Source organism: Drosophila ananassae, chromosome 3R, assembly GCF_017639315.1.
Source record: "Drosophila ananassae strain 14024-0371.13 chromosome 3R, ASM1763931v2, whole genome shotgun sequence".
In the NCBI taxonomy this organism is placed as follows: domain Eukaryota; kingdom Metazoa; phylum Arthropoda; class Insecta; order Diptera; family Drosophilidae; genus Drosophila; species Drosophila ananassae.
Window position 1 is genome coordinate 21,632,995 of NC_057930.1, and position 25,620 is coordinate 21,658,614.

The 25,620-nt window shown below is 39.4% G+C and overlaps 2 protein-coding genes across 2 annotated transcripts; one reads left to right on the forward strand and one right to left on the reverse strand.

Annotated features, from left to right (window-relative positions):
* Window positions 1-18,185: 18,185 nt before the first annotated feature.
* Window positions 18,186-19,481, reverse strand: LOC6498155. The gene has a single exon (XM_001962162.4). It carries the CDS (start codon window positions 19,328-19,330, stop codon window positions 18,521-18,523), a length of 810 nt encoding a protein of 269 aa, XP_001962198.2. The 5' UTR covers window positions 19,331-19,481; the 3' UTR covers window positions 18,186-18,520.
* A 1,701-nt stretch (window positions 19,482-21,182) lies between these two features.
* LOC123257389 lies at window positions 21,183-25,418 on the forward strand. Its single transcript, XM_044716226.1, has 3 exons — window positions 21,183-21,458; window positions 21,945-24,210; window positions 24,325-25,418. Exons 1-3 carry the CDS (start codon window positions 21,183-21,185, stop codon window positions 25,416-25,418), a joined length of 3,636 nt encoding a protein of 1,211 aa, XP_044572161.1.
* The last annotated feature ends 202 nt before the right edge of the window (window positions 25,419-25,620 follow it).

Sequence of the window (25,620 nt, forward strand, 5' to 3'; positions counted from 1 at the left end):
TTTAGGTTCATGGTTTCTTTTGGCTAATCAGTAAACAATGAAAGTGTGAGTGTATGAGTAACTGTCGAGATTGTTTTATATTTTTATCAGAATTAAGTATTTAATTTTTATTTGAAGTGTACTTTTAACCAATATCTGCAACACTTCAAACTCTTCTGGCAGTTTCTGTTTCATCTGCCTGCCGGTGCTCGAATGTGGTCATTCTGCCCAATGCCCTCCAACTCCCCAGTCTCCTGTTTGTTGGTCATTAAATTGCATTACATTCGTGCAATCATTATGATTGCCATTGCCGTTGTTGGGTCCATTGTGTCCAGTAATTTGCGTATATTTTTTAATTACTGGGATGCCAGGCTGAAAAGCTTAAAAGGAACATTATTCTAGGTAAAGTAAAGCATGTGTATTTTTTTATTGAAACTATTTAAAAGCCTGAACTAAACACACTTGAAATGTAATAGAAAAACGTTTAGACCATCGTCCTTTGATAAACCGCACACAATGGCGTCGTTAATGGGTTCTCTAGATCCATGCAATCACCATCAGTATCCAGCAATCAATAGTCGATGAATTGCAGGCACACCATACTGGACCATAAATGACTGCTATCCACTCGAAAGTCATCAAAGTTGTTATCTAATGGAATTCTTAAACTTCAGCCACGGCAGCTTCTATTTTTCCCTTCCCCAAAGGTCCATAATTAAACATGCAACGCATAATGGCGCTCTAATGGCTAATGAGAACGGCAACAGAGGATGGTGAAGCCCCAGGGAAGAGTCAGGGGTCAGGGGGAGAAATGCAAGATGCCAGGCGGTGCTAAATTTACATTTTTCTTCTTACCCTGAACGGCCACGCCAATGGAATTGAAAATTAACTCATTAAACTCGCAGGCGGCCAATGCGGCGTATACGTATTACTCAAAAGATCTCCCCGAAGATTAATGGCGGTAGACACTCGAAAAAAATTATACTATATTTTATAATATTTTTTATAAATTAATAAATTCATTTATTAAAGCTTATATCATAAAATCAATAATATATAAGTTTGGAATTTTTTCACTATTATGTATTTTTTAAATTAATTTTTTTTCAGTGGCAAGTGTAACAAAAAGATAGATCTCTTTGGTGGCGCGAATTTCCATGCAATTATTTCCATATCAACTTCAATGCGCCGTGAAAAGTCTCGCGACGAGCAATGAAAAACCGATTTGCTGTTGTGACAATTGTAATTTTTCACTCGCTTGGTTTCATTGTCCGAGTTAAACTGATGGTGCCACTGGCACTTCCACTTCCACATCCACATTCATAGCCACTGCCACTGCCACTACCACAGTCACTTCCTCAGGTTCAGATAATCAGAGGGTTCCTTGCCGGGCTTTTCTTTCTCTGAATTTCATTTAAATGATTACGGTTTTTCATTTCCCTTTCTCCACACGCTCAGCATTTCCTGTTTTTCTCAGTTTTTTGTTTTTTGTGTAATGTTGTGTTTTTGTGTCTCTGACTGGCGACCATCACGTGAGGCATAAATTTTTCATCGGACGAACCGTCTTTTGGGTATATTTGGCACTCCATTGGCAATGGGTGACCGGCAGGAGGTCGTCAGGAGGCGACCTCATGGATGACCAATTGGTTTTATGGCCCATTTCAGTCCACTTCTCTCCTCCTGTTTATGTTGGCGAATTTTCTTTTACGAGCCCCTTTCATTTCACTTCATTTTGTTAATCAATTTCTGTTTGGATATGGTCAAGAAGAGCTGCCTAAAACAACATTTCCAGCAGCCCTGAAATAAAAGCGGAAAGACAAGACAATAAGGACGAAAGAAAGAGTTTCCCTTTTCCTGAAGATAATTTAGTTTAGGTCTCATTTCACAGACCTCTTTAAATGAGAACTCGGCCTCTGTTTAAGTTGAAAATTTAAAATTTATTTATTTCTTTGTGCAAATTCTTGATTCCTCTCCAGTGACGGCACGGACATGGCCGGATCCTGTGACGTACTCGGCAATAATAAGCGTATCCGTTCCGACATCCTGGGGCTTCTACTAAAACAGCTTCTCCTCTGGTTTCATTTAAAGTCTTTAAGAGTATCCAACCGACTACCATCCTTATTAAATTCATGGCCAAGAAAACAGAAATAAATTTAATATACAACACCATTTTCATAAACGCCAATGTATAATAGGTTTAGTCATGGTTTCTCGTATTTTGTTTAGGGCACCAGATCTCCAGAATACTAAATAGTTTTTCATTTAAAATTAGCTGACCGCAAATTGGTCCAGTTTAAATAACATACTCATGTACCCTGGCTCATCATAAATACACGGAAGTTATGGGTTGAAATTTCGCTCATGTAAAAATAATTTGGTTGTGCGGCTTTCGGCCAAAAACTCCGAAAATGTCAATTATGCAAATTTGTTTTTCGCTTTTATGTTCCGAAATGTTTTTATAAATTCATTAGAAAATAAGTTTCAGTATTCGTCTGCACCCTTTTCAAATGTTTCTCCTCAGTTTGTTGGCCTAATTCGATTGCCTTTTAAGCAACTAACAACAAATTTAGTTGAAAACTACAAAATAATACGTTTTGAAGTTTAGTTAGATTAGGCCCGGGACGAGTGACTCAGACCGTAACTAATAAATTCGAAATATTTGAATTATTGTTGGAATTTTAATTAGTAAAGACCGGGCTAGATGGCCTCTTTAAAATAAATTTCAATTACGAGCAGAGGGGATTTTATTAAATATGAGACACCACCGCAAACGTAGATACGAAAATAAATGCAACATTTTTAGGAATATCACTCTGTCGTAGGTCGTCCCGCCAAGTTTTTAGTTCTTTTGTTGGAATTTTTGTTGTTTTGTGGCCAAAAGAAGAAACCGCAGTCAGTCCCTAAACATTGGCCCAAGGACCGGTCCCCGTGATGGGGCACTGAGTAATATTTATTATCACAAAACATTTGTGCAAATGTCCTGCTCGCATAAGCAACGACGTTGTCGGCCAGTCCTTGGAGAACATTTATCTTATTATCTTTGCATACATATAGCACTGACAACAGCAACAACAACAACAACAGCAACATCAGTTACAATAACAACGACAATGTCGCATAAATAAGACTCAGCAGCAGCAGCAGGAACAGCAGCAACAACAATGAGATGATGAGCAACATTAGGCAAGGACAAACAAAGCCAGCGAAGGCTTCAGCCGGGCTCAGGGAAAAACCAAAAGTCAAGTCAAGCCAACAGACCGCAGAAGCGGCAACAACCGGGGCTATAAGTTGAAATTTTTGGGCAAAAGCCCTTGCCATCATTACCAGCCAAAGTGGGGCTAAAAAGGGCCCCGTAAACGGGCTGAGCAGTCTGGCCCATAAGTTGCTCATACGCCCCGTATGATTGCCTTGTGTTTGATTTTCCTTATTTTCCAGCCCTCCCATACAAACACACACACACTGCCAGATGATAGGAAAACTTTTTGCATGTGGAAAATTTTTTAATTGATTAAAGCCGCATTTGCATTGCGGCTTACAAACAGCTTAACATTTTGCGTTTACCCTCATATTATTTTTGGGAGCTTTTCCTTTATTTTTGTGACTTGGTTGCCTTAGTGTTTACTTACAAAAAAAATAAAAATAAAATAAAATAAAAATAAAAAAGGTTGCAATTGAAATGGTATTTATTTTTTTGGCTTTTGCATTTGGCAGCTGGACCATTGCAACTACGGTAATTAAAAATCTACAGAATTGGTGTATGCGTGTGTTCTATAAGCCAAAGCAAATGGCTTTCGGGCGAACATCAAAATATTTACACAAATACGGAAAGTGTTATTTTTAAGCTGGCTGGCCGAAAAATACGAATACGAGAATTCCCAGAGCTTTCACATTGATAGTTTCAATTAAAAAATATTTGTAAAAGTGTTTTTGGCATTCATATTAATTGTTTTAGGATATTTTTCAGAATAAAATAATTGACAAAACCAAACAAGATGTAGCCATTTCTCGATATGGCTTTTATGACTTTTATTGCCCTTTATAAGTCGGGTCCAAGATATTATAATAACTCATTGCAAGAGTAGAAAAAAAAAGTCAAACGAAGAGCCCACGGGAATTGCAGTTATGGCCAAAAAAAAAAGAAGAAACAGCCCTCTTTTGGGTCCTCTGGCCGGTTCTAAGCCAATCTGCTGCAAATGGAAAAATAATAAAATCAAAGGCCAAACCAAAAACCAAAGCAGAAACATGGCAAAAGAAATCTGAAATCGAAAAGGCCAGCCAATGGGACCGGCAGAAACTTTAGCAATAAGCCAAAAACGAAAAACTTTTACTTATAAACCAAAAGATAAAGGTTGGCATCTGAAAAGGAGAACTTGAATATATTTTCCTACATCATTTGCAATCCCTTTTTTTTTGGGTAATAATAGGTTATTTTTAAGTCATTTAATTTGAATGATTTTGGTAGTATTCATTAGACCCCAAAGACCATGTGACAATTATTAAAGTCCTTTTTAAATCTGGTATCCTGCCTGCTGGCAATTTGTATAGGGTGCTTGTCCCGGCCATGTTTGTGCAATTTTGAAATCCTGCAGGGGTAGCAGCAGCAGCAACAACATCAGAAACCGCATGAAAGGACATTTCAGGAACAAAAATAACTACAACGGACAGGTCGTTCGCTTGTAAAACACACAAAACATATAGACATTTTTGGTGGGTCATTTTACTTTAGACAAGTTTTTGGCGTTTGTTTGTTGTTTTCCGGATTGTTGTTTTTAACGATGTTGTGGTAATTGCCTTTTATTTTAAAAATATTCAAGTTTAGGCCTTAGTTGTAGACCTGATTTTTTCTAATTATTTTGCCTAATTTTCATGAACAAAAATCATGAACCAATCCCAAACCATTTCACTTTGTATTTTCTGGCCTTTAGTTGCCTTGGCACACAGGGCGTATGCGTGTTGCGCGATGTGGGCTTTTGTTGTCTGACAGTTGGCAGGGAAAATATTAACGATGCCACAGCATGCATACACACCAACCAATATATATTTCTTTTTTTGGTGAAAAATATTTACTATAGTTTTACCGTTATTTTCGGTTGGTTATGTTCCTGTTTTTTCCGTTGTCGCTACCATAGTTTTCAACTATTTTCGTAATTGCTGCACATTGTCGCTGCCATTTGCTCTCTTTCTATCACACGAATGCCATCTCTTTCGTTTATGTCTCTTTCTGCCAACAGAATATATGTCTTTAGTTGTAAAGTGAAATATTTTTTGGATTTATGAGTTTATTTTCGGCTTTTGTTTAATTGAATTTATATTTTTGTTTTGTTTGAAACTAGTATCCTTTGTAGGATTCTTAGCCATATACCTGATACTTTTTATACTCTACCTTGATTGACATTTAATTTAGGCCATGCCTGGATACTAAAAACCAAAAATAACAAATTGATGAAGAGGTTTTGAGGTTTCCCCTGTCGGTTTGTGCCATATTATCCTCGAAACGTAATTGAAAATTCAGTTTTTCATCGATATGGGAAAATTGAACCATCTCCGACCGCTGGAGAGATGCTTGATAAGTTTTTCTGACACGGCCAAAACATTTTGGCCATGGCTCCAAATCCCCTTACCATTCCTTTTTACAACTGGCACTGCCTACGTGTTTTGCGTTGCAATTTTCAGATGAGCTCATGTGCAAACGAGGAATTTTCATCCGCCGAAGGAAGTAAACCGGGCTACTGCTACGGCTACCAGCTTCCATTTCAGTTTCAGTTACGAACTTCAGTTTCTGTTGCAGCTCTGATGATGTTTCGGGCTTTCAATCAGTAATGCTCAGCGCCAATTGAATCGAATGCGATTTGTGCATGCTCCCACATCCGAAAGGGGGAACGGACATACCGAAAATCTACCACAAGATTTGCTTATTAATTTTCCAATTAGAGGAAGGCACCCAGAACCTAATTGTGGTGATGAAGAGTACACGGAGAGCTATTTTTTAGGTTTAGAAATTTTTTAAAGAAATTTTTATGAATTTCAAAAAAAAAATAAAATGATATACAAGAGCATGTTTGTCTTAAATTGGCTTAAAAAAATGATTTTTGATTTTCAGTACTTTTAACTATAATTTTTTCTCTGTTCTAAAGACTGTTCGAAATTTGGGAAAACTGGAAAGCCTAGTTTTTTTTGGTTTTCTGCTGCCATTCAAAAATCCGTCTATTCATCAGACTTCCATCTTTTTATGCTTTCTTTTCTCAGGTCCATCGCAATAATAAGAGGATATGTGACCTGTCTAATTCACGTTTTCCTTTTTTTATTCAAAGAAAAAGAATTAGCAAACACATAGTTCTCAGGACCATTTCATTGCATATTTATGTTCTATACTGGAATGTTAAAAGCATTTCTGCTGTCATGATTTAATTGAAATCATAGCCTAGAGTGTTTATTAGTTGGAATGCTATATGCAAATGAACCTGACGTTTTTCCTATTAATTTTCTTTCGCTGGCATTTCCATGCGTGGGTTTAAAAAAATAGAGAATCGCGGCTGCAGAGATCAACGGAAGTGCATAAGCTGAATGGGGTAGCCATATTGTGTTTGTCATACTTCCATTGGTCCTAAGGATATGGATTATAAATGCAAGAAAGAAATTAAAAAAAATTATTTTATCCCGTAAAATTAAATAATAGAAATATTTAATTTATTAGCTAGATTGATAATTCAGAGTTTTTTTTTTATTGAAGAAATAATTTATTTAATGCTTTTTATGTTTCTTTAGTTATTCTCTTAAGATATTATTGATTATTTAAGCACTAATATTCAATTAGTGCTTTCTGTTTCTCGTTAGTTTCTCCTAAGGCTTTCCTGTATCCTTCCCGAAGTGCTGCTTTTGTTTTTGGCCCACGCAGCTCTCGAAATGTTGAAGTTTATCTGCCATCACGCATACGTCGTGTGGGCTGTGCATCAGCAATGTGTATCTGTGTGCGTATTTATGTTTGCGAATTGCTTTCAGCGAACTTGGGCGTTGTATTTGTGTGGTTTTTCCCCAAGTAGGCGGGGGGCGTTATTGTCATGGCTTGCGATGCGGTTCATTTGGTTAATGCACCTCATCTGGGTCAGCCTATTATTTACGGATGCATTGTATAATGACAATTCGTGCGAGTGTGTGGTATGTGTGTAGGTGGGTAGGATGTGTTAGTGTGAGTGAAAAGTGCATGTGCGTTATGGATACCCTGGGGAGTGTGTTTGTGGTTGTAGCTTTTGTTGGTCGTCCTGTTTTGTCTCTATCCTCGCATTCTTCGATGAAGGACTCGCTGCCAAAAATATAAATCCTCTTAGGAATGAGTTTTAAAGGTGCCTGCTATAAGTTATTATTTTTATTTTCCATGATATTGTATTCTCGTGTACATTTTTTATTTATTTTTACAGTAACTGCATTAATTAATTAAATTACCTCTTTACACTTATGCATTCTTTATTTTCTCTCGTCGGCACCTTTCAGGCACTTATGTAAACTGAATAATGTTCGCATATCTTGGTTTATGAATGCGAATATGGGAATGTAAGCCCGGCTATTGCGTGAATGAAATTTTCGTAGCAGCGTTGCGGCGAAAGTGCTTTCAATAAATAAAAGTCTTGCTCTGGCCGAGTGCCCGGGCATAATTACGCGTTAAAAAATTACAATAATTTTTAATTAACATAGCCAGTTGGCTGGAGTTGAAGCCAACTTGCAGGTAAAAGAAAAAAGGCATTCCTGAGAGCTGTTTATAATTGCGCATTATGCAAATGCATTTGCTTCAAAAGGACCAAAGAAGTGCACATATTTCTCAGCCGGAGCGGAAAATTGAAATGCAAGAAGAAAAAAAATAAAATAAAACAAATGTGAAAATTAAACGAAATACTCTTGACATTAAAATGTACATATATCATATATAATTTAAACAAAATAAATGAGAATTTTGGTGCGTTTTAGTCGTTTGGGATTTGTGCAGAGATTGCAGCTGCTCGAGGATTGCATTTCCACCCACTCAAGAGTAAGGGAGCTGGTACAGGACGGTATCTGCTCCTTTTTCCTCTTCAGCAATTGTCGAGAAGCACTTTCGAGCCAGCCACGCCCATCACTAATTTTATCTATTTCTTGCACTTTGGCCAAAAAGCAATTGTCTTAGACAACGTTTCATCATCAAGTCAGACGTCGCCGCCCCTCAAGTGCCAACAGGGTGGATCAATCTGGGCGTGGGTGGAGCGGGTGTCAAGGGTGGGGTGTGGGCTTTTGGGGGACTGGGTGGGTTGAAGGGCACTTCAGCTTGAGCTTGTTGAAAATCAATTTCTTGCATCATTGTTTGCCAAGTGAAGTGCACTGGAAAATTTCTTCGTAACCAACCGAGCAGCTCTCCTCTTAGCTCTTCACTCCTCGTATTTCCCTTTCTTCCTCACTGTCCTACTCCTTTCTCCCACTTTCTCCCCATTTCTCCGCATTTCTCTCCCCTGACTGTTTTAAAAATCAACGTCATATTGATGCATCGAGTCCAAAGCCAAATGAAAGCAATTAAGCTGCTCAACTTTTCGACTGCATTTTGAGGAGGGTGGTCCCTCCAGGCGGGGGAAAGGTGAGGCATAAAGGTGGTCAAAGGTGGTCGGAAGGACTCTTGGGTGGGTGGGATTTATTCTCCTTAGCCTGATTACTTTTGGCCAATTGCTGTCGTTGTTATTTTTTTTTCGCTTTCTTGTCCCGAAAATCGGCATCAAAGCCTGGCTCTAACGAATCGTAATGAAGAAATTAGCCAGGAAAGAGGCCAGGTCATGTGTAGGTCTGAGATTTAAGTTAGCCATGGCCAGAAAAAAATCTCGAATAAAATTTGCGCCAATTCGTGCAGAATCAGCCACGTTGGCAATTGGTATCAACATAGAAAATCCTTTTTTTTGGCCGTCTAAAGATTTATTTTAAAATGAATATCTAGTTTATCCTTTTCTTTGTTTGTTATTATTGTTTTTGGCAATGCGATTCTGTCCTTTTACTAATTTGCGAAACACTATTGCCAATTTCCTTTTTTTTTTTGGGGAAAATGAAAGAGAGAATGAACAAATTTTCTTTAGACTTCCTGTATCCTAGTTGGGTGAAAAAGTTGTAATTTTATTTTCGAAATTCGTTTAGTTCTGTGTTTGCGCAGGAATCCGTTATTTTCTTTGTACGCCTTTCATCCCCCTTCCCCCTTTTCCAAAAATAAAAGACAACCCCTTTGATATTCCGCCCCTGTCACACGAAAATACGAAATAAAGTTTCAAACTTTTCTCGCTCTTTATTTAGTTTTGTTTCTTCATTTTCTTGGAATACTCTCGGCGGGGGTATTTCGAAATTTTAAAATATTTCTTAAACTTGTAGATATTTATTTAAAAATTTAAAATAAATTTGTTACTAACTTTGCTTAAACACATTGAATATATAATCTTTTATTAAATATCCTCCTTTTTAAGTTATTGAACAAGTATTTTTGTGGTCTTAAAGGTCCTAATTTTTCTTTATTTTTTTGGATTGTAGTTTGGGAACCTTCATTCGGTTTGGCCATGCGTAGTTTTAGGGAATAACAAGAGCGTAGTGGGGGCTTTGAGGAGGCGGAATGAGGGCGTGGCAGGTATAGCTGCAACGGATGGGTCCGAGGTGCGGAGATATCGGTGGGTATTCTCAACCGCCGCTGTCATGTCATCATGTTGATGAAGCAACCGGATGATGAATGGACGTGCGCCACAGTGGAGCTTCAATTGATGCAATCAGCGTAAAGTGACAGCTTTTTTCTGCGCTTCATTTCTTTTTTTTTTCTGTTTTTTCCCTATCCTAACGTTTATTTTTTGTGGTTCTTTCTCGTTGTTGCATTGGAAGTTGTTCGGTTTGTTAGTTGTCCGCGATGTTGTTGTTCTTGGCAGTTTGATTACCTTGATTTATTTGGCCCGTCGAAATCCAAAATTTGTAAGGTATGAAATTAAATGATTACAAAACGTTTAAGACATTCACCTTAAAAATCGGATACAAACGTAGTTTGTTATAATTTTATTATAAGGTTTAAAAGCGCCAAGTAGGCGCAATTTCGCCTCAATTGTGAACAGAAGACAAAAAAATAAAAAATGAGAAAAGAAAAATAATACTAGCTTGTAACTTAGATGACGGCCAGTGAGATATCAGATAATCAAGAACTGAATAAAGAAAATAAAAATAATCAAGAACTTGTAAAGTCGCAACCATTCAGCCTGTCATATTAGAGACCAATTTTTTTTTTATTTCAAATTAAATTCGATTTAAATGAAATAAAAAAATAGGTAAAAACTAGTTAAAATAATTAAAAAGAAAAAAATTAAAATAAAATAAAGAATTGGAGGATAACAATGTCAACTCAAATTTTATTCCGAAGTCTAAGAGGCCAAGTCAAATTATTAAAGATTTAAAGTTAATTACTGGCAGATACTGATTTTTCCCATATCAGCAACCTATTTTTGGTCAAAATTAACGGAAAAAGAAAAAAAAAAAGACTAGCTTATGAGTATGAAGTCAAAAGCTACTCTGAGCCAAATCAGAATTTTCAATATTTTCGAAATAAAACTAAGCTTGGTTATTATGAATTAACAAATATAAATTAAAAAATAAAATAAATCAACTGTTAAAAGAAAATATATTTTGAATACGTCTGAACGAGTTTACCTCCAGTTATGTAATGACTATTTCGGACAATCTCGGCCTTTTATAGCCCAGTTTTGAAGCAACAGAAGTAAGTAACATGATGTTAACTAAATCGAAGCGTTTCGATGGTGTTATCGATAGGTCACAAGTAAGAATTTTCGTGATTTTAATTTGTTGTGAGGTTTTTATGCAGAATGATATGGAATCGATCTAGAAAACGATTAAGGTATTCCTTTCAAAGATCGGATGAAAATTGTGGAAGATATGGACATCGCAGGAGGCCATATATGGAAATCTAGGATTCTGCAAGGGGTTTCATTAGAAAAATATGAAAAACATCGATCGAAAATTTTGTTGTGAGGTTTTGATGCAGAATGATAGGGAATCGATCTAGAAAACGATCAAGGTATTCTTTTCAAGGATCGGATGAAAATTGTGGAAGATATGGACATCGCAGGAGGCCATATATGGAAATCTAGGATTCTGCAAGGGGTTCCATCAGAAAAATATGAAAAACATCGATTGAAAATTTTGTTGTGAGGTTTTGATGTAGAATGATAGGGAATCGATCTAGAAAACGATCAAGGTATTCTTTTCAAGGATCGGATGAAAATTGTGGAAGATATGGACATCGCAGGAGGCCATATATGGAAATCTAGGATTCTGCAAGGGGTTCCATCAGAAAAATATGAAAAACATCGATCGAATATTTTGTTGTGAGGTTTTGATGCAGAATGATAGGGAATCGATCTAGAAAACGATCAAGGTATTCTTTTCAAGGATCGGATGAAAATTGTGGAAGATATGGACATCGCAGGAGGCCATATATGGAAATCTAGGATTCTGCAAGGGGTTTAATCAGAAAAATATGAAAAACATCGATCAAAATTTTGTTGTGAGGTTTTGATGCAGAATGATAGGGAATCGATCTAGAAAACGATTAAGGTATTCCTTTCAAAGATCGGGTGAAAATTGTGGAAAATATGCACATCGCAGGAGGCCATATATGGAAATCTAGGATTCTGCAAGGGGTTCCATCAGAAAAATATGAAAAACATCGATTGAAAATTTTGTTGTGAGGTTTTGATGTAGAATGATAGGGAATCGATCTAGAAAACGATTAAGGTATTCCTTTCAAGGATCGGATGAAAATTGTGGAAGATATGGACATCGCAGGAGGCCATATATGGAAATCCAGGATTCTGAAAGGGGTTTAATCAGAAAAATATGAAAAACATCGATCGAAAATTTTGTTGTGAGGTTTTGATGCAGAATGATAGGGAATCGATCTAGAAAACGATTAAGGTATTCCTTTCAAGGATCGGATGAAAATTGTGAAAGATATGGACATCGCAGGAGGCCATATATGGAAATCCAGGATTCTGCAAGGGGTTTAATCAGAAAAATATGAAAAACATCGATCGAAAATTTTGTTGTGAGGTTTTGATGCAGAATGATAGGGAATCGATCTAGAAAACGATCAAGGTATACCTTTTTTTTCATTTTAATAAATCTATACATTTTATTAACCCAACATTATTGGGATCATCCAAAATGGTTAGATCCCAATTTAGATTTATAGTTTATGTATTTATAAATTGCATTTCATCCATCTTTCGACCCGTCGGTCCCAAGTGTGGCGTGAGTGACCCAAAAAATAAATGGCTCCCATGCCAATCAAGTATACTGCTAATCTTTTCGAACTATAGTCATAACAGCAACTCTATTATCGGAAAATAGGATAAACTATTCTCCTTGTGACCAAGGCAAACGAAAAATATGAAAAGCTTAAAAAAAGGTAGCTGTATTGTTTGACCAGAGCTTTTTTACTGCCGGCCTCGCCGTTGCTATCTGCAGCACAACAAATCCAACTTTTCTGTGCGATATGAAGAAAATAGAAATTGCTTTTTGGTCAAATACACACTGAGCTGAGCGCTCCACTAAAAATATAAAAAAGGAAAACCGGACCAAAGTAAAAAAAAAAAGAATGGAAATTAAGTTGCCACAAAGCAGATATCCAAGAGGCAAGCGGCAGAGTCGGCAGTCGACAGTCGGCCTGAATAAATGCACGAAATCAGCATAATGTAATGGAAACAATTTTTATGACAACAGACCAAACGAAACCAACATCTGATGGGATGGAACTGGTGTCCGGAGCTGGTGGAATGGCCCTGGCCCTGAGAGGAGGTTGTCGTATTCCTTGGACTGCGAATCAAGTTCCTGCCTGGTCCCAGCATTGGTCCGGACCAATGTCAGCGTAAAACTGACAAATTAGCATTTTTTCCATTTTCTGGAACCGCCCTTTCAGATCCACCCCATCGCCGACTAAATATTTGTCTGGCGACCGCAGCACAAAAAGAAGATAGTATGAAAAAAAATTGAGCGACTGGTAAAATAGTTGAGTTGAGTTATTTTTGCAGCTGACCTAATTTTATAATGGAAAAGTTGCGATAAGTCGGACATTACAAAAAAATACACAGAGATATGTATGTGAAGTCGGTAGGGGACGGTTTATGGTCTGGTGGAAATGGTAGAGCTTTGGTTGCTCTGGCAGCTGGAATATTTATGATGGATTGGCCCCAATATTTAATACTGTGAAGGGGAAATACATATTTCATTAAATAAAGTGGGAGTTTTTTATATAATCCTACGATCTATAATTTGTAGCTAGAGCTAGATATACTTTAAAAACCTTAAACAAAATAATATAGTTTGTCAACTTTAAGTAAGAGTATTAATAAAAATTACTAAAGGAAATACGTTGAAAAAGGCAAATTGAAGGCAATAGATGAAGATGAAAAGAAACTGGAGCTGGAACTGTAGTCTGTGATGGAAGAGACGCTGCTCCAGGCAAATAAATAGCCGCTTGGCCCGTTCCTGGATGCCTTTTTTATATTATTTCATTTCATTGCATAGCCCAGAAAAGAGACAAATAGAAAATAGCGCCAGAGAAGGGGGATTGAGGCTGATGGGAATGGGAAGGTAGTCAGAGAAAGGCTGGCAAATAAATCTCTTTTGTGTGGACCTGAATTTAATTTCCACATGCTCATGAATAATTTTCAAATTTTCAAATTCAGTAAAACGTGAAGCGTATTTCCGGCATCTACCGCTCCCTTCCGTCCATTTAGCAGGTCACCCCCCGCAAGGACGACGAAAGAAAAGCGACAGCGACAGGGACTCGCACTCATCTCACGCTTAGTCCTTTTAGTCCTTTTCCCTCGCTTTTTTTTTTGGGTATAAAAAGTTATGTCATCAGAAGATATATGGGCATATTAGGCAGGCCTCTTAAATCCTCCACCATCCACCTGCAGAGATTTCAGCCTTCAAAGTCCTTTGCATGAGTTATTTGCTCCAGATTTGCCAAAAAGCAAAAAAAAATTGAATAAAATCAAGTGCCATTTCATTTAAATGGGTAAAATGGCCCTTTTTCCTTATTTTTATGTTTATTTTGCGGTTTAAAAAACTGCACCCATAAATTACATCCACTTATTATATCTTTAATGGCTCTCTGGAATGGCAGAGTTCGGTTCATTTAAAATTATTTAAAATTCTCTGCATTAAATGGAAAATATTTTATGGGCACATCAATTAATACGACTGTTTCCAGTGACAAAACAACGATAATTGTATGGCTGAGAACCATCAAAGTGCATTTATTTTAATGGGACATGCAGGAGCAGGTGCGATCCATAAATGTAAGTGCGTGTTAATTTAATAGTTTGACTTACTTGACTTGAATATCTTATATCTTAGGCATCACCAAATTCAAATAGTTCTTGAATCTGTGACACTCAATATCCTGCTTAGACACTCTTTAAATATTTTTCTTTTTCGGCCTTAAGACAGAAGCCAACAGAAGCTGGGATTGTACGGATTGTGTTCCACTTTGCTTTCACAAGTGGGCATAAAATAATACTCGGCAAAATGAGGCAAAATATTTATGAACTGCTGACGTTGGCAATCGACAAAGGGGAGAATAAACTTTGGGGGTGGATATCAAGCCCCCATGGACTTGTCTGAGTTAAGCTCACTTCAATGCATTTATTTTGCGAATTTCATTTATCAGCCAACTCTTCAGACGTCAGTTGGACACAGAAGTTCCGTCTCTCTCCCCCCTCGATGGGACATCAAGGAGCACCCAGAAGCTTATCGTGGCAAATCCTATTGTCGTCATATTGACACAACCGCAGAACCATCCGGCACCACACCGAAAATAATCCACCACAGGCATCCAACATTCGTCTTCGTTTACTGATTTTGCAGCGGAGCAACTCTCGGGCATGTCCTTTGTCCTTTGAGTCATTGCGCTGCGGTCCTTTGGCCGCTATGAGTGTCAAAGTCAAAATGAAAGTTGAATTCCGATGGGTTCGGTCACAGTCCCACTTGCATTTGTTGTTATTTATCAAACATTTCCTGCGGCTTTGACGATAATGGTATTTTAAACACTTTTTTTGTAAATCTTTATTTCATTTATCACATCTATTGGAAGTTAATAAATAGGTTTGATATTAAATAGTTTTGGTCCTGCTACTTTGAACCGTTCTGTTTGCTGAAAATCGTCTTAGCCTTTTCCAAGCTTCTCAGACTCTTCCTTTAGCTGTTGTATCTTACGCTTCGGTGGCTTAAGTTTTATACTTGGCGGGACTTATCTTTTACAGCGACTTGTTTGCAAAATGGCCAAATGAATGGTTGCGGTCAGCAGCTCTTCATCATCTTGCTACTTGTACTTTTTATCTGCGGTGCTTCATTGGATTTTAGCAACTTCTTCGCTATCGTCTTTGTAGAATTTGCACAATGCAGTGCCAAATGAATTGGTGGCAAGCCCAGAAAACATCAGTCATTGCTTTCACAAAAGTCTCATTGTTATACTATTTCTATGGGTGGTTTTAGTTGATAAGTTATTTTTTTGATTTATGAATATAAAGTTTTTCCCTTCTTGATATGATTCAAGATATTTGTTTACCATTGTTTCCATTAGGAAAAATTCAATATTATATACTGATGCAGGTAGTTTTGGCAGAAACTTTTGTATATTCCCTTCCATTATTTTTTCGGCTTAAAATTTTATTTTCCTCTTCAATCTCAATAAGTACTGCGAATTTATCCCATTAAATGTTATTTGCGGCGGGCCGCACACACTTTTCATTCTTGGCCAAAATGTAAAATGTGCGCCATCATGTTGCCAACGATTTCGGCCACCACCCACCCGCCATTACCCTTTCATCCCCTCCCTCATCACTCATCTCTCACCTTTCATCTCATTTCCCGAGAGAAGTGCGGAGCCAAAAGTCCGGGGTCCAGGTCATGTCGTAATTAGCAGGGCACAGAATTGCCGGCGATAATTAATGACGTTGGTCACGTTGGTTTCATGTCGATTTCATTTCATGACACGGCCGCAGGCTCCACCCACCACCCACCTTTAATCCAACCCACCCAATCCTCCACCGTCCCATCCCATCCCATTGTGCGGTGATTTGTCAAGCGTTTTCATTGAAAAAATACAAAGAGAAATAAGGAAAAACTGCTGCTCGACATCGGTTGCATGTAAATCTACATTAAATTGAATTTCACTTGCATGGCACCAAAAAAATGGGGGTAGTGGGAGTGAATTTTTGACTGAGTTTCCATTTATTTTTTCTTTCATTTTTTAACTTCCGCTCCATTTTGCAGGGCCTTCATCAAGCGCTGACCATTTTAAAATTCAATGCAATTTGAACTTTCAATACAGTTGAGTTGCGTTTGGACCGATTCGATTCGATTCCGTTCGATACGATTCAATTCGATTCGTTTCGATCCGATTCGTTTGGGGTGTGCATAATTGAATAATTTATGGACGCAGTTGCCAAAGTTGTCTTTGATCAAGTTTGCGGCCAGGCATTTTTTCTCCCTTTATTGATTCATTAAAAATAAGACACTTAATGAAGGCGACAATTAGAATATTGGTTAAAAAAATACTCGCTATTCTTTGTTCATAAATTTTTCCACACGAATTAAATTCAATCTGATACTGGTTATAGTGGTTGAAGTTTAATTAATTATTGTTGGGCGTCGAAGAGCTTTGTATATTTGCATATCACTTGATTTTCTGAGTTAACTGAATGGCCGAGTTGATTAGAGTGCAAATGCCAACGAAGCTTGTTAATTAATTGTGTGAGTGACCATTCAAAACGATCCCCACTTCCCATCACCCCCTTTGGCAATAAAATTAATTAAATTCATTTCATTTTGGAAGCAGGGCACAAATCAATGCATTCGACATCAAAATGAGTTATTTGAGTTTCCGAATTTCATCAAATTGTCAGCAAAATCAAAATATTGCTTGTTTAGCCATGGTTTAGCTCCAAAATGCATTTCTCTGAAGATAATTGGGTAAATGGTTAAGATAATAAACCGACTAACTAGTTAGTTGTCCACACTTTACCTAAAAGATGTTTTGGCCATCGCTTTTGGCTATCTAAGTAAGCTAAGGAATCGATTTTATTTATTGTATACTTTTGAATAAATCACTTTTCACTTGTACTTTGTTGTCATCAACCACTGCTACAGCTGGTTGAAGGGGACCAAATGCTTGAAAAGATAGATCTGACCCGATGTCAACCAGCTACATACAGCGTTGCAGATAATCATTCACGAAAAATTAAATCAAATACACTTTTTTGTTCAGCTTCTCTGTCACTGTTTGCATTTCATTAAGCACGTTTTATTGCTGAGCCCGTGGGTATAACGATTGGGATCCTTAATATCAATGCGCCAGCAGTCACATAAATCAATTCGCTCTAATTACGCAGCATTGTTGCGAGCGATTTTATTATGTTTCTTTACTGATTGAGCGAAATTAATTGAATAAAATATGCATGGGCACTGGCGGTGAATCACATAAACAATGCAATGCTCTGACGGGCATGGACAATAGTTGTTATTTCAGCCAGGCCCATAAAAGTATGCTACGAAAAATAGAAAAACAGGATACTGTATAAATACTTGCCTTTAAGAGAAAAATATGTTTTTAAAAATCTTTATTAGTTTATTAATGGCTTAAGTTTAAGTTTGCGTTTAGGAATTAATTTTTATTTTTTAATATAATAATTTTCTATTTGGTATATCTCCATCCGATCAATACCATTCGTTTCTGTGGTGTAGCTTTAACACATATTTTGAATTTCAATTTTACTGAACGGTTTGTCACGACCAGGCTTAAATATCACACCCACTTTGGCCACTTTCCCGCACAGTTGTTCTGCATGCGGCACATTAGCTTCGTTTGTTCATTTGTTCTATTGTTTTGATTATGATTTACAATGCCCAGTGCGCAGCTTTTGTTGCTTTTGCTGAATGAGCCTGCGGTTTAAACACATGTGTGCGTGAATTTATGTTGAACAAAGCATAATACATTTGCATAGAAGGGGAGAGCTAGTGGGTAGTACATGAACCAAACAATAAATTTCATTTAAGCCGAAATAAAAATGTTTCCCACTATTCAGATGGCCTTTTGTCGCTAAAAAGTGTTATTAACGCTCATTAGGCTTTCGGGAAAATGAAATTAATTCTCATGAGAAAGAAAATTGTTTTCCATTTTATTCAAATGTCATTTGTATAACAAAGCTTAAAGTTTATTATCCAAAAACAAGAATTTCCGTATCAAAAATGATGGGTAGATTTATAAAGAGTTTTTGTGTGCATTCAGGCTATTTATGTTATAATTTATTAGCCAAAAATAATGAAAATTCGCGTTATTTTAATTTATATTTAACTTCTGCATCGTCTCATTGAGTATGTTGTGTTTTGCTTCATTTCGAGCATCAACGAGCTAAATACGCGTTAATTTTGCCGCACCCACACTTTAGGATTCTCTTCTCGCGATAAGTAGCACTCGATCCTTTTCAAATCAGTTACCTTTCGACTCTGCCGACTGAGATATGTCACCGGGGGCTAATGTGTTCTGGTCACCGGGCTGGGGATTTGGAAAGAAGTGGTCCTCCAATTGCTTGACACCTTCCGGAGTACTCAAGTCGAAGGCGAACTTGAGGTATTTGTCGAAGTAGGTCTTGGTGCGGTTGGCGGTCGTGTGACGAGGATGGCGGTGAGTGTGGTTTCCCTTTGGCGACTTGACCTCCTTGATTTCCTTGTCCTTGTGGGGCTTCAGCTCCTTGTGCTCCCTGGCCTCCCGCAACTCCTTGAATTCCTTCATTTCTTTCACGTCTTTGCTTACCTTCAAGTCCCTGAAATCCTTGGCCGGCGATGCTGGCTGCTTCTTGACACTGGACGCAGCCATTGAGGATCGTGTGGTCTTCGATGCTTCTTTGCTGAGACTGACCTTGCTCTGGTATTTCTGGGATCCACTCGCCGCTGCTGCGGAAATTGCTGCGGCTGCTGCAGCTGCTCCCCCTCCACCTCCCATGGTGCGAAATGTGTGCTTCGCGGCGTGGCCGAGATCGATATGCTGGTCCACATCCATCCGATTGAGATCGTGGACGATCACCTTCGAGTTCTTGCTGGAACAGTCCACCACGCAGTGCTTGGTGGTCTTACACCGGCGCAGATGATGCACATCGCGACTGGCATTTAGCTTAGAGATCTTCTCCCTGGGCGGCCCCATATCATCCTGAGGCTGAGTCTGCGGCTGCTGATGGTATATAGATGGTAGATCCGTTCGAAGGGCTTTCGATTTGCGAGACATTGTTGCGTTGTGGGCCATACTGCTGCTGGGGAAAACAATCGGAATTCGAAGACGTACTTTGGCGAGAAATTGGTGAATTTAATTCGGGAAAATACAACTGTAAAATGATACACTGATTGGAACTTGTGACAAAATAGTTAAAGTTCTTCAATTTGTTTGAAAATTCAATGCCTCTACGTTAAGAAATTTTTTTTAATGTTTTAAGACACATTTTTTGCATTAAAAATATAACTATTTCAACTTCAACTTTTGGTATAAAGACTATTTTCTAAAATACTCCTGAAAGAGGAAAAAGGTTGATAATCCTCTGGAGGATAAATTCCTTTCTTTCTCTGGTATCCCTCGTCTCTTTATTTTTTTCCTGGACAGGACAAAAAGTCAAAGCTTAAAATGCGAGTAATTTAGCAAAGAGAACTGTGCGATAAAAAAGGAAGATGGCTTGAAAGACAGTTATTTTTGTTGGATTACTTTTTTCGGGGCAGCTGCTTTGAAATGAAAACAGCAAAAAAAAAAAATAACAATTAATTCCGGATAAACACATTTTATAATTAAAAAATTCCGACGCCATTTTCTTTTTCTCTGTCTTCTTGCATTCTCTTTTTTTGGCTTAGTGTGTGTGTGTGTTTTCATAAAAACAAAGCTTTCAGGACAAACAAAAAAGTGAAAAAAGGAGAGTGGCTCTGGGGTCTACAGATTCCAAACTATGATGGACTGTATAGCCAGCTGAAAGGCGAACGAAAGGATAAGAGAGAGAGCTTCTCCTTGCAACACATGGCGTATACGTAATGTCCCTTTGATTTTGACACTCGCAGCTAAAAAGGGAAAATTTAATCATCTTTTCGCCAGCTAAGCTGATTAGGGTCTCCTTGACTAATTTCTTTCTTTTTTAGACCGTTTCCTTTTTTTTTGTCTCAGGTTTTTGCATTTTCCTGAGCCAAGTAATTTATTGTTTGTTGTGCGTAATTAACCCGCTTCGTGGTCGCGTTCTTGGCTTTCACACTCTTGCCTTGTTGTTGCCTTTTTGCCTAATGATGTTATATACGTTACACTTTGACGCTGAAATCCCTCCACGTCCAGTATAATCCTTTCTTTTTTTTTTTTTTTGAAAAGAAATTTCATTTAATTTTGGTGATTTAAGTCTTATCTCCGTGTAAAGTCGTCCACGTAATTAGTTTCATTCCAAGCAGGTTCAGCCTCCTTCTCGTTTTGTATTTTTTTCCTCATTCCGCCCAGAGATTGCGACCTGGGCAAGTATTTTCCCCTTTTTTTCGCTTACATTTCAGAAAATGTGCGCAGCTCGGCTAAAAAAAAGAGGTGGTAGGTGGCAGTGGGAGTGGCAGTTGACGGGGCCAAATGTCAGCTTAGCCCTCGCAGGCAATGCGAAATGACAGGCAAATTAAAGCTGAGTGGACGGGTTGGCAGCCAGCAGACAATTTATCAGAGATATTTAATACATACACACTGATAAAGGTATTAAAATAACCCTTTGACTTTTAAAAAGGGAATCTGACTAATTTGGAGACTATTTTTGAAAAGTTTCCAAGAAGTGTACTTTCAAAGCGTTATACCCTTGTTTAGGAATGGACTATCGATACATAGTTTATAAGTTATCCCATATTGTCATCTTTATATTTTCTATACCAACTAGCTTTACAATCCACAACATGTATGCACACACACACCTATCGTTAAGTTCCACAAATGTAAATTTTCTTAGTACCAATTAGACAGCGAAACTGACAAGAACATATTACTCTACAGTCCACTACTCATTCGTCTTGCCGGTTGGGGATCATTGTTTGGTCCTTCGCATCCGGATTTGTTTTGTAGTTTTCTGTGCATTGGTTCTCATTTGTAATTGTTTCTCGGCATGGAGCAATTAAAAGCATTGACAAAAGGGCGCGCCAGACTCAAGGCCAATATCACACGGAGCTTGGCTTGGGCTGAGGACGCGCAACATTCGAACGCCACACGGGCAGAGGTGTCTTCGCGGCTGGAGCATCTCAACACAACATGGAAAGACTTCAATAGATTTGGTGATGAAATAGCTATGCTCGACGAAGTAGATGGCTATGTGGATCCGGAGCATGACAACATATTCTACGAGGAAAAATATCTAAGGGCGCATGCATTACTTTCGGCGATGGTAGGTACAAGACCTAGTCCATCAATTGGGAACAGTGAAAACGGCAGCGGCGTGCTGCAAAACAACGACGCAATAATAAGTTTGCTACAACAACAACAACAACTCTTCGAGCAGTTGGCGGCAAATCGAGCCACTGCAAACATGTCGAGACCTGAAGGAGGAGACGCCTACGCGGCGAATTCAGGTAGTGCTCAAATGGTAGGGGCATCAGCTCAAAGCGAATTGCCTAAAATTCAAATTAAACGGTTCGCTGGCAATTATTCAGAGTGGCCAGCTTTCAAAGACATATATGAGAGCACAATTCACAACAAGGCGAATTTGACAAATACGCACAAATTTCATCATTTGAAATCTCTTCTGATCGACGAAGCTGCAAATCTGGTACGACATTTGGCTATTACGGATTCAGCTTACAACACTGCGTGGGAGCGACTTAATGAAAGATATAATCGTCCACGGCATATCGTGAATTCACTATTGGAGCAGTTTATGAAGCTGCCAACAACAACAAGGTCGGATACAGCAACATTACGGAAGGTGTCAGACGGCGCCAATGAAATAGTGCGTGGTTTGGATGCCATAGAGGAAACAGGACGAGACTGTTGGATCATCTACTTGACGCTGGAGAAGCTGGATGCAGATACTCGACGCAGGTGGATCGAGCGCAGTGTGGAGACAGACTCACCCACACTGGAGGAATTCTTCAAATTTTTGGATGCACGTTGCGAGGAACTAGAGCTCAGCAAGCGTGAAACAATCGGAGGCAAGACTACAGCCTCAATCGGTGACAAGGGAAGGAAGGTCACACATTCGCTGGTTGTACTTGAAGGAAACAAGTGCAGCAAATGTCATTCTACAGAGCATCGTCTGTATGGATGCCAACAATTCTTGGACATGTCAGCAGGACAGAGGTTTTCGTTTGCCAAGGAAAACGCTCTATGTTACAATTGTCTGAATCCTGGTCATGGGGTCAGAAAATGCAAATCTACGTTCAAGTGCAGACAATGTAAAGGTCAGCATCACTCACTGTTGCACCTGCAACGCACGCAACAGGCTATTGGAACAATCTCTCAAACTGGTGAGGATCAGGAGGATCCTAGCGCACACATCTCAACGGTGACTACGAGTCACATCGCACAAGCAGAAGGTTCTGCAGCAATGGTATGTGCACAAGGCACTGCAAATTCACAACAATCAACTGGATGGAACAGGAGCACCTTGCCGACGGCCATGGTCAACGTTCGCAACGCAAAGGGAGATTTGGTTGCATGCCGACTCCTATTGGACACGGGTTCAGAACTGTCGTACATATCTGAACGCTGTATACAAACACTTGGTTTGGCTCGTACGCCATCACGCATACTGGTTACGGGAATTTCATCAACCAAAGCAGACACTACAAGGGGATGCAGCACTATAAGCATCCAATCCCGTATTTCGCAAGATCAGCTGGTAGTCCAGGCTCACGTGCTTGGAAAGATTACATCATCATTGGAAAGGCAGACCATTGACGCGCCTGTACTTCGAGTTTTCAACGATCTGCAATTGGCAGATTCGCAATTTAGCACGAATGCCCCAATTGACATTCTTTTGGGCAGCGAACACGTTTGGAGTGTTATAACTGGAAGAAAAATCTACGACGACAAAGGAAAGCTCATTGCTATATCATCAATTTTCGGATGGGTAATTACATCACTGCTTTCATCACGCGCATGCAGCGCTACGGCACTTACAACAACAATAGACATCGATGCTTATCTCAGAAGGTTCTGGGAACTGGAAAGCATACATCGCAAAGCAGAAGTTCAACCTGAAGACGAGGAGGTGGAGAAACACTTTCTTGCAACACACACTCGAGACAAACAAGGCAAGTACATCGTGGAACTTCCGTTTAAAGTATCCGAAACACAATTCGCAGATACACTTCAAGGAGCGCTGCAGAGGTTCAAATCAGTTGAACGACGTTTAGCACAGAATCAACAATTACGTAACGACTACGTAAAGTTCATGAGGGAATACCAGGAGCTAGGACATATGCGAGAAATCTCACCGAGCGAAATTCCCAAGGGTAGGAATTTCTACTTGCCACATCATCCCGTATTGGGTCGGAAACTTCGAGTGGTTTTCGACGGATCACATCAAGACGCCAAAGGCATGGCGTTAAACGACACGCTCTCGATCGGACCGAGTATTCAGCGAGACCTATTTGCTGTGTGCTTGCGATTCCGTATGTACAAATACGTCTTTTCAGCGGACATAGTCAAGATGTTCCGTCAAATATGGGTGAGCGAAAAACATAGAGACTATCAGAGAATAGTATGGAGAGAGGATCCGTCAGGTCCTATCAAGCACTTCCAACTATGCACGGTGACGTATGGAACATCATGCGCACCATTTCTAGCAGTCAGAGTGCTAGAGCAACTAGCTGCTGACCATAAGTTTCCAAACGCAGCAAAAATCGTGTTGGAAGATTTCTATGTCGACGACGTTCTCACTGGAGCAAATAGTGAGGATGAGCTGCTACGCAACAGGGACGAACTCGTCCAACTGATGTCCTGTGCTAACCTAGAGCTCGGGAAATGGGTATCGAATACCAAACGCATCAAACCAAAGGATAACACGGATTCCTCACAATCACCAGTCAAAGTGCTAGGGCTGCATTGGCACCCTGGAGAGGACACATTGGCGTACAATGTAAACCTATCGAAAGACCCTCGCTGCACCAAGAGGCAAGTGTTGTCGGATGTCTCACGTATATTCGACCCTCTCGGTCTATTAGCACCAATCGTAGTTCAATTCAAAATACTATTTCAAAAACTCTGGCTGTTGAATTTGAATTGGGACGACGAACTACCGAGCAAACTAGCAAACAACTGGCTCAAATGGCGAGCTGATCTGGACAACCTTCACAAGCTCCAGATACCGCGCTTAGTTAAAAGCGACAAACAGACAATCGAATTGCCCGGATTTTCAGATGCATCCACCAAGGCGTACTCAGCGGTGGTATACAGCCGAGTGGTTAACGACGATGGAACCATTTCGGTCGCCATACTTGCTGCAAAAACCAGAGTGGCACCTTTGAAGCAGCAGTCTTTGCCGCGCCTGGAACTATGTGGCGCACTTCTATTGAGTCAACTTCTGCAATCCATAAAAGCTGGACTAATGAACAACGACGTAACGATCTACGCATGGAGTGATTCGACGATAGTCCTGTCATGGTTATCGTATTTACCAGCCCAACTCAAGACGTTTGTTGGGAACCGCACTTCAGAAATCCTCGAAACCATCCCGAAGCATGCATGGCGGCATGTAGACTCAAAATCGAACCCAGCGGATTGCGCATCCCGTGGCTTGGGAGTATCCGAGCTCATTGACTTCCAATTATGGTGGAAGGGTCCTTCATGGCTGAGGGACAAGGAACAATTCTTGGAAAGGTTGAACAATACTCATAACTGTACTTCTCTTTCAGACAAACGCATACAAGACGAAGTCAAAACTACCTGCCTAGCTGCGCAGACGAATGTCACGACGGACAACCCATGGGATAAGCTTCTCAATCGCAACTCATCTTGGCTGAAGCTTATACACACACTTGCTTACGTTTTGCGCTTCATTCATCGCATGAAGCACCCATCTTCGAAACAAATATCGAATTCTCTAACATTCGATGAGATCAAGGCAGCAAGGATTCGGTGGCTGCAACACGCTCAAGCTGGTTTTCAACAGGAGATCCAGTTACTACGCGCAAACAAGGCTCTAGGGAACCAATCTCAATTGGTCAAGATCTCACCAATCATCGACAAGGACAACCTGCTAAGAGTAGGTGGACGAATCCAACATTCGCAGTTGTCAGCAGAGGCGAAGCATCAGCAGCGTCCTAAGTGGACCACGACAACCCCTAACATTTCGATCGGCAGCGTTGCGCTCGTCAAGGAGTCCAACACACCACCAGCATTATGACATCTAGCGAAGGTGATCGACACTTTCCAAGGAAACGACAATAAGGTTCGAGCAGTCCGGATCATCCGGCTCAAAACCCGGCCAATAACGAAAATTGCGAAACTACTCAGTTCAGAAACCGTGTTTCAGGGTGGCCCGGGATGTTTAGGAATGGACTATCGATACATAGTTTATAAGTTATCCCATATTGTCATCTTTATAT